Source organism: Gavialis gangeticus, unplaced genomic scaffold (genome assembly GCF_001723915.1).
Source record: "Gavialis gangeticus isolate Ggan-Ray unplaced genomic scaffold, GavGan_comp1, whole genome shotgun sequence".
Lineage (NCBI taxonomy): Eukaryota > Metazoa > Chordata > Crocodylia > Gavialidae > Gavialis > Gavialis gangeticus.
In genome coordinates, this window is record NW_017729008.1 from 24,177,257 (window position 1) to 24,187,057 (window position 9,801).

General features: G+C 38.6%; 1 protein-coding gene across 7 annotated transcripts in view; it reads right to left on the minus strand.

Annotated features, from left to right (window-relative positions):
* The window catches only part of CACNA2D1 (calcium voltage-gated channel auxiliary subunit alpha2delta 1), an 859,989-nt gene that overhangs the window by 434,868 nt on the left and 415,320 nt on the right, over positions 1-9,801 (minus strand). For all 7 annotated transcript variants that reach the window (XM_019509506.1, XM_019509501.1, XM_019509505.1 and 4 more), the window contains exon 5: positions 1,279-1,323. In XM_019509506.1, coding sequence (XP_019365051.1) covers positions 1,279-1,323 — 45 coding nt within the window. The remainder of the gene's footprint in view (positions 1-1,278; positions 1,324-9,801) is intronic.

Sequence of the window (9,801 nt, forward strand, 5' to 3'; positions counted from 1 at the left end):
ACTTAGATTCTATGAACGCTAAAAATGTTAATTTTGCAGCTTTCCCTAACCTGTTTTAAGCACAGCTATTAAAAACATAGATAAAAATGCCCCAAAGAGTTTTTTTTCAATACTATCTTATACCACAGGCTCTTGGACCCAAGGGGCTAAATGTAAGCACCAAAGTCAACATCTTAGGCACTTAAACAGAAGAAGGATATTTTTTTTCAAAATTCTGAGCACCTAAGTCATCCTTTGAATTCTATGCCCTGCATCTTTCAAACTCAGGTCAGTTACTTGGGTGCCTAAATACAAATTTAATCTGAGATACATGAAAAGTAAGATGCTGGTTTTCCTCATTGCGATTATACTTTTCTACATTTAGTATGAATTCCATATAATAAACTTAAGTATTTGCTTGAGGTGAACCATGTACCTTATTTATCTTGTAGCAACAGTACTTTTCCCATCATTTTATAAATTGATTATAAATACTGGCAGCCACATTATGTCGTTTGGAAGTAAAGATGACTTCTCTTGCTTCCCAAAACCAAGGAGATTTTTAAAGTAAGGGGATAACTTTGAGCAATTTAGATTATGACTCTAATTGAAATCAAACATTAAAATATACTGCATCTTATCTAATCTTCCTTGGCCAAAATCTCTTTTTCTTGCACGTCCTTCATCATTTGCAAATGGTCATTTACATTATCACAAAGCGGAAGCAAATTCATTTTGGATTTAAGGTTACCACTTTACATCTATTTTTCACTCTTTTTTTCTGTGCTCTAAATTATTGCAAAAGGCACAGCATGCTGGAAAACACTGAATCTGAAAATTCAGCCAAAGATCTCTAATGAACAAACTTATCTGTTGAAAGCACCCTGCTTTGGGTTTTGGTCTCAGCCAAAAAGATATTGGCGGGGCAGGGAGGAGAGTATGAGAGTAACCAGATACTTCAAAACTTTTGAAATAGTGTACTATGTTGTACAATCCTAGTATTCTGATTATATATAAACTGATTCAATAAATGAGCAATACTAGGTTAGAAGCATGGCCTTTATTATAGCTCAGTAGATGTGGTGAGAATCTAAAGAGGGTCCCAAGAAACATTTATAGTCTAGGAAACTTCTTAGAGAGACCTGTGAAGTCATCTGTATGAGGGCCAAGACATTTAAAAAAAAAAAAATTAAATTAAAATCTGGGTTTAATATCTTAAACCATGACTATCCCTTCTAATTGCTTGTAAATGTAAGGAATCTTGTAGTTTTCAAGTAAAACAAAAAATATATTACTTACATCATTCAGATCATCTTTTGCATTGTAATAGACGATGTCATTTGTCTGGGAGAGAAAAGAAAAAAAAAGTTTAATTGTTAGTTAATGGATAACATGGCCTAAAGTGAATTTGAACTCACAGATTTAAGAGACAAAACTGGATTTCATAGCACATGCGCTGATTTCTGATCAGGATCAAGTCCTTTTACTCTTTTTGTAAAACTACAAAAACAACAAAGAATTGTCATTTATATAGTACTTCTTTCCTAAAAACTTCTTTCCTATAACAAGGTGCACCAATGACAGCTGGAAAGTACACGCTGCTAAGAAAAAATATATGTCCACCTCTGCCAGCAGAAGACTTATAAAAGCTATGTGTTTTAAAGATATATGAAGAATTCACAATGCAAAGTGATGATATATGTACCCAAAACCCTACCAGGCAACAGACATGATAACTCACCAGCTTTACAAGGGTAAGTGGGTTATTAAGTATTTGTTGCACATATTTCACTCTTCATGCTCCACGGCAAAAATTAGCTTGGGGACTATGCATCACAGGGCAATCCAATTCTTGTGGCACACAATGGCATGTAACATTACAGTAGATTAATTGTAACATTCGAACTCTAACAGAGCAGCGCACTAGTATAATGCTAGCTTCTGTTGCTCTAACATTCTGAATCTTCATTTACAGTAATTTCCAGAGCAAGTAGAGGAAAATTTCCCATTAAAAGCTTGTCTGTTTTTTGTTTTGTTTTGGTTTTTGTTTCTGAAAACAAATCCAAATTTAGTTTATTTTAGCAGCCCTACATATTACAGTAACAGATTCTGCTTACTATACACAGTTGTGACCTTCCACTAGCCATGATTATTATAATATATATAGTATTTTGTATGTTTAGAGTGTCTCCTGTCTAAGGATCTCAAAGTGCTTTACTAAGCCCCCAGTCCCCTAACACATTTATTCATGTGTTTAAGTGCTAGCTGGACTGGGACATATCTGCCTTTCTTTAGAGTGAAGGGGAAGTAAAAGGGAAAGAAAAATATAGCACATTTCATGATATGCAGCAATATGCCAGAATCAAAAGTTATTATTCCCTATCGAAGTCAATCTACGAAAAACACTGTTTATACTTTGAATCTGGTCTACAGTAAATAATGATTTTAGAAAGAACATATCTGAACTCTGTTACTCTATACGTGTGGCTCGGTGGTTCTCAACCATTTTAGACTCAAGGCCCTTCATTAGATTCACAGCATCCCTCGATAACTTTTGTGACTTGAGCAGCACCCAATTCCAAAAGCTAACAATTTTATTACAGTGCAGACAGATTCATTACAGGCCATGAGTCATGTGAACAGGGGAATGGCCAGGCAGGGACTGAGCCTGAGCCTACGCTTATCTCCTCACCACACCATTCAAAGGATCTCGGGGCACCCCTGCACACCCTGGTTGAGAATCACTGGTCTAGCTTTATAGCACAGGATAATTAGTATCTAAATATAACAGCCTAAAAACAAGGATAGGATGTTCTTCCATTAGTTTCTTCTACTGAAACATATCAGATTTTGTTTATAAAATGTAGAACACAAGTGCATTAAAAACAAACAAAAAACCCACAAAACACAAACTCTTACTTACATGCATAGATTACTTATGCAAAAGTTTAAATGACACTAAAGAAACAAGGAAAAATTGATTTTTCCCTATAAGTGTCTTGAAAGGCTGAATGGAAAAGGGCTATGTGTGGGTAAAGCACTAAGGGTACATACAGACATTTGGGGAAGTTAGATCAAGTTAAAAATGGCCACCTGATCTAAGGTAAGCTGAGATGGGAGGGTTAATGGGGCAGGACAGGAAGTGGGGGGGAAAGCAGGCTCCAGGGAGGGAATTGCGGGGTGGGCAGGGAGGATCCACAGGTGGGAACTGGGGGTCCAAGGGTGGAACTGTGGAGCTAGCAGGGTTTGCAGGGGGCTGGGTGGCTCTTGCTCCTCCCCCCCCCATCAGGATCAGGGGTTATTTTTAACCTTACTTCCAGATGAACAACCCTCCCCACAGTGAAACAATCCTCCCACGCTGACTTACTTCAGTCAGCTCCCAGCACCAACAAATTCCAATAAAACTGGTACTCAGAACAACTTGTGAGATGGGGATGGGGGGTTGGCTGGTTTGTGGGGGGGTGGGAATGTGGGAGTTGTCCATTTGGGAATGGGGCAAGGGCCTGGGAGGCTAAAAATACCCCAGTGCCAGAAGCAGTGTAGGAAAAGCACAGTCCTAGGGCTAGGGCCAGGGCCAGGGCCAGAAGCTGGGCTTTTGTAGTCCTAGGGCTGTGCTGAGAACTATACAGAACTTCAGTTACATCATTCCCACCAGACCTGATCTAAATTAGACTACCTCCAGCTATTTTTAGACTGATCTACTATCTTGAACCTGTACAGTTCACATTTAGATCCATCTAGGGATCCAAGTGTAAGGTCCATACCTGGGAGAACTAAGTTTAGTTGAGTGGCCATTTTTAATGTGATCTAACCTCCCCCTAAACTCCCAGACATCTGTATGTACCCTAATTGGCTAAAAACTATTAATTTATGCTGAAAAGAAAGCCAGCTTTCTACATGGCCTTGGGTAAGTCATGACATCTCTCTAAGGCTCATTTAACATACTTCTACTATAAGGAATAATCACAATTACCTTCCTTGCAAAGCACTTTTTGAGCTCAACAAATGCTAAGTGCTATAGATAAATTAAACTAAACTAAACTAAACAAAACTCTATCAATCCAAATCTATTTTCCCTCCTTTCCCCAAAAATATATTATTATAGTAGTGTTATTTTTTACAAAAAGAAAGAGGGAACACATGAACGAAAGAATGAACAACAAAACAACTACTGAAAGTACTAGGGTTTTGCATATCTGAGGGAAAATGAGACAAGTACAAACAGCACTAATTCATTCCTTTTTCCAGCAGAATACAGCCTTTTTTTCATTACAGTTGGCTTTATACCAAAGCAGAATTGGTAAATCAGATCTTATCATATATGTACAGACATACAAGGAAATTCTTTTACCTCTAGGTGACCAAAGCTAATTGACCAAAGCACTATTCTTTGTAACCTAATAATTTCTATAGGAAAGGCAACTTAGCATGTGACTTACATAGTAAGGTGAAAGAGGAAAAGAAGTCTCAATTTATTTTAAACCCTGTTGTTTTGCACACTGTAAGAAACAGAAGCAGTTGCATATGTTTAATTACATTTAAGGTCTATTCCTGAAAGGTATGTTGACTGCATGATGCAACGAGTTTCAGCAATAATCCGACCACAACACCATCCTTGCTATGCTCTACCACTATTATAAGAGGATAGAAGATAGCTCTTATTACAGACTTGAATCTGCTCCATTTCAATTCATTGCTAAAACCTCAAATGTTTTTGAAAGTGAAAGATCAGAATTTTTTAACTGCCTATCTTGTTACAAAAAAGTGATTTACTTTAATAGTTGCAATTTACCCAGAGAGATACTCATTCCTCTATCTTTTATACCTTCATTTTTTCCTGTTTTATGAAAAAGTTTCACACAGACATCAACTTGATTGTTTTCTCCCATCCATCCTGTCTTTTATTTTATCTCATAATAAACCAAGCATTTTCCCCTCTGTGAGTTGAGAGCATCCTGACTTGGACCAGTATGTTTTTTCTTTCCTTCCTCTACTCATACATTTCTGATTAACTAGTTTGGGCTAGCTGAGATGCTCATTTTTCTTTGTTTTGTTTTGCTTTTTAAACTATTTAAGGGTTTTACATAATCCCCATTGCTATTTATGTTAGGCAAAAATATCTAGAAATAGTAAACAAAAAAAATATCTTAAATGAAGTTCCCAAAAGCATAAAATAGGGAGAAATATAACTAAGATAAAAAGAAATGAAAATAATTAAATCTTTGTTGCTGATACATTTATTGTATTCCACTATGATTATCCCAGGTGCTACCTGCATAATGCATAAGCTAGTAATGACACCATGTGTATTACACTGCCCTTGATATAGGAAGTTTGACCTATACTGTAGTATGATCCACTGAAGCCCACACAAGCTCACAAATTAAATTCATGGATCAGCTAAATCTTTACAGGCCTATTTTTCATAATTAACCACTATAAGATGACAAGAACAAATTGTTTTGTTTCTGATTCTAAGCCAAGCAGCTTAGTTATTTATTAGGTCCTTGATGCAAGGAATTTGAATCTGCCTAATGCTATATTCCACTATACTATCCTACCATCTAAGAAGGATAAGGGTGTTTTCTTCTAGAAGGTAAGAGATACAAGATGGAAATACCTCCCACCCATTTTTATTTTCTAAACGAGTCACTATTCCCATCTTGATCATGGCGACTTCATGGCGCCTTATGGTATGTATATGGAGAAAATTACTTCATGGGAAGCTGCATTTAGATGAGTTACTTGTCAAATGGTTGCATTAGTTTTACATGCTTGTATGTATTCCCAGGGATGAAACTATGATACATCACAACTATAAATTTCCAATCCACAGCAAACAACTTAAGTGTCTGACAGAACTATGAAAGGGAAATTAAACTTAAATTTAGGAGCAATTTAGTAGTGTCATTTTTCTGACTGTAGAGATTATACTTATCCTGCCAAATATCCATTGATACTACTATCTGCTAAAGTCAGACTGTTTGCCTCTATTAATATTGCAGTCATTTGATCACTGCTCTGCTTGCTAGAGATGAAATCATTCCTACAGGCAGTATGAACTGTATACATTACAAACTGAGTTATGTTAATATCTTCTCAAGATACCAACTGTTCAACACACAAAATTCAATGCTTCTGATATTTCATATCTGTGTAGAGATTTGAGCAAAACACTGATTCAATTAAGCATGAATATAAACACGAGAAAATATCCACTTCCAAAATGTGATGCATATAATTTGAACTTGCACCATAATCACTAATTGACAGGGACTCACGATTTTAGAGCAATTTACTAAAAACAATCAATTGATTCTAGTGATTGCAAAGCTAATCTCCATTTCCCCTTAAATGGATATGACCTGAAGGGACCAAGCTACTTTCAAGGTATCTTTAATTATTGATTAGATAATGACAACATGCTTGTATAACTTCTCTGGTAGTGTTTCACATTTCCCCCTTTAGTAGGCAGTTCAAAGAGAGCAGTGGCCATAGACAATACCACAACTTTGTTGCTGGTTAACAACTGTGGCTCAGATGAAAGAGCTAAAACCCCCAGCAGTGACCAAGGAAGACTGTTTTTTTACACAAGATGGTCAAAACTGCTTTGTTGAAAATCTGATTTTCCACTGAAAAGCATTTTTCTTTTTAAAGAAAAGAAGTATCTGCCATGCATAAAAACCTTGACATTGTATCCAAAATTCTCTTAAGTTTGACCACAAACAACAGGTTTTGTTCAAATAATGATTACTAAGTCACACTTCCTCAGAGTTGGAGTCCAAGTACCTCATTGTCCCTGCTTCCATGTCTGAATAAGAGTTCCAGTCAGACTGCATGCTTCAGCTACCAGAAAGATCATGGCACATCATGGGTGCTCAGGAAGTAGTAACAGAAGACAGGAGGCACAAGGATGAAGCCCAAGAATTTGAAGAGGCAGCACTGTAGTGGCCCCCCCTCCCGATCCCCACCCCCCAAGAGCAATATTTTAGGCTCAAAACAACCCTTTCAGAAGTTCTCCAAATATGGAAAAACAATATTATTTATATAATATAGGCAAGTTACAGTGATAAGCAGAACGGCCTAAAAATAGCAGCTCTCAAAGAATGCCCCATAAAGCAATTGGGAATAAGCCACGTAAAGCTAAACCGGTACACTCCTTGCTTGTTTCCATGATTTCTTCCAGAGGAATTAATCATATAGGAAAGGTGTCCATGGCAAATGTGGCAAACCAAGGGAACAGGGAGAAAGGAAGGGCAGAAATGTTCCATGCCATAAAAACGTGCTATGAAGACCCAAAGATATCACTGCAGCAAGTTACATTCAAGTATCAGTAACCTCATTATCTACATTCAAGTAACTTGAACACGAAAAATATAATAACCATCAGACACTATGTGTGTTTTAAAGTCTAAACTTAAAATTCAGATTCTTCAGTTCAGGTAGACTACATTGTTGCCTTCACACAATGTTTTTTTCTGCATCTCCCATCTTATTTTTACATAAAATGTTGCCAAACCAATGTAGAAGAGGTAATGCATAATGCCACTGTACATCACACTAAACCTGTCAGTAATGATATACGCCACGAATCCTGTGGCTCCATTCTGTGCAAATGTAGAAGAGGTAGAAAAAGAACAATATACATTTCTGACTTCTTTCCCGTCTATGTTATGGACTGCATCAATCTTGTTTTGATGAGGACCCCATGCGTGTGGTTTAGAGCTCAGCTCTAACCCTTCAATGAATCATAAGGGCAGAGGCTCATGCCTGTGGAGGGCCCCATCTGCTTACCTATCAGAAGTAGTAAGTATAAAACAATCTTTTTAAGGCTGTTATTCAGGATCTACACCATTAGCTTTTTTCCCTTCAAACAAAGTGATATGAAGTCATTTTGTTTTCTTGATAGCACAGCTTAATCAATCAACTGCTTCAAGGCCGTGTCCAGGCATAGATTTTGAGATTACACTATGCCACAAACCAGTCTTAAGTACTTTGCAAATAAAACAATGCTGATACCAAGGTTTTAGGAACTACATGTTTGAGTGCCAAGTAGATGCAACAGAGTATAATGCTATTTTGGGCATACTACAGTGGTTGAAAGATTTCATAGACATTAGGGCTGGAAGGGACCTTGGAAGATCATTGAAGCTGAAACTGGCTACCAAATGTCCAGAAAATAGAAGTAGAATTTACTAGCATTAAGTGCTGGTAAAAAAAATCTGTTTTTGTTTCAGGCAGCATTTTCCTGGCTTCCTTTGGGTAATGCTGTGTGGATAAAAAACTGTTCTTTCTATTTCTGTTAGGATCATTATGATTTAACACTAGGCTAACAGGTCCTAAGAGAAATAAGCTATCTAGACTTAGTTCAATCCTTCACACTGCCTGACATATAGTAGTCAGGCACAGTTAGGCTCTTCACAAAAGCAAGCTAGATTACTTCCTCTGCATCTCAAATGATCTCTAAACAGAAGAACTGCTAGGTAAAAAGCACATCTGGTTTAGAAATGAGAAAAACACAGAGCCAACTATTGAAATCAGTTTTCTAGAAACATAGTATGGTCTTATATATGCAAAAGGCCAGACAAAACAAATATGAGAATGTCAGCTAATAACATCTGCTCTTGGATCTTTATGGCTTGAAAGAACGATCAGCTCCCTTTTTTTATAGCCAACTCACAAAAGCGCAGAAATGCAGTATGTCAAAAGTGGCAAATACACAGGAGTCAACATATGGAAAACAAGCAACAGGAGGAAGAGAACAGGTTAATCTTGTCATATAACAAACAGGAGCCCTTTTTAAAAAGCAACTGCCCTGATATTAAGATGACCATTCAGCAAATGTCAGAGAAGTCCAATAAAAATCCCAAACAAGAGATATTGCCCAGGGGATTGTGTTGTATGGAGTCACCATTGGATTTGCCTGAAGGATGTCAACAGGCAAAGGGGATCAATCTCTGATGTTAAATATCACACAATTATTGCAAAGATCCAGCTGGTCAAAGTCTGTCTCCCAGCTCATGCTTAGCCCATTCTGCCTACCAGTATGTCACACTTAGCAGAAAGAAGATGTGTTAAAGGGAGCAAGGGAGGGCATGTCTATGAAGCTTAGTGGTTAGGGCACTCATCTTACAGCAGGGAGTCCTCACTTCTACATAATCCAAAAAAATCATGTAAAACATATGAGGGGATAAGGGGAACAGGTGGGCAGAGAGATGCCGGGCTGCTGCTTCCTCTGCCACCCAAATCACCCCCTCCGCCACCACTGTCTCCTGGATCAACACCTGCCTTCTGATCAGCCCCTCCACCCCCAGATCAGCTCCCTGCCACCTGGATCACTCTCTCTACGTCTCCATTGCCCCACTGATACCCACCTCTGTCCCCCATCCACCCCTCCACCTGTGGATTGCATCCTGTCTTCCCAATCAACCCAAGAGCAGCAGCAGCAGAGGGAAGGGTCCTCCTTCTGTGCCTGTTTCCAGGCTCCCAGAAACCAATAGCACATCAGTATTCCCGGATGCAGCTGCTGCTGGACCCCACAGCTGCCTGGCAGTGGCTCACTGTCCCCCTTCCACCCCTGGATCTCTTCCCCTGTGGGTTGCTAAAGCTAGTGAAGGCTGAATCCAGGCATGGGGCAGCACAGGCTGCAGCAAGCCTGGAAGCAAACAGGGACCGCCACCCCCTGTAATCCGATGTGTGCTCTACATGTATCATCCGCACCAGACTGGCTCTACCAGCTGGATCCAGCATGGGGGACTGGTTTATGGGCCCAATCCAGTCTGCAGACCAGACGCACACCACTCATCTGGCCTGCAAGACTGA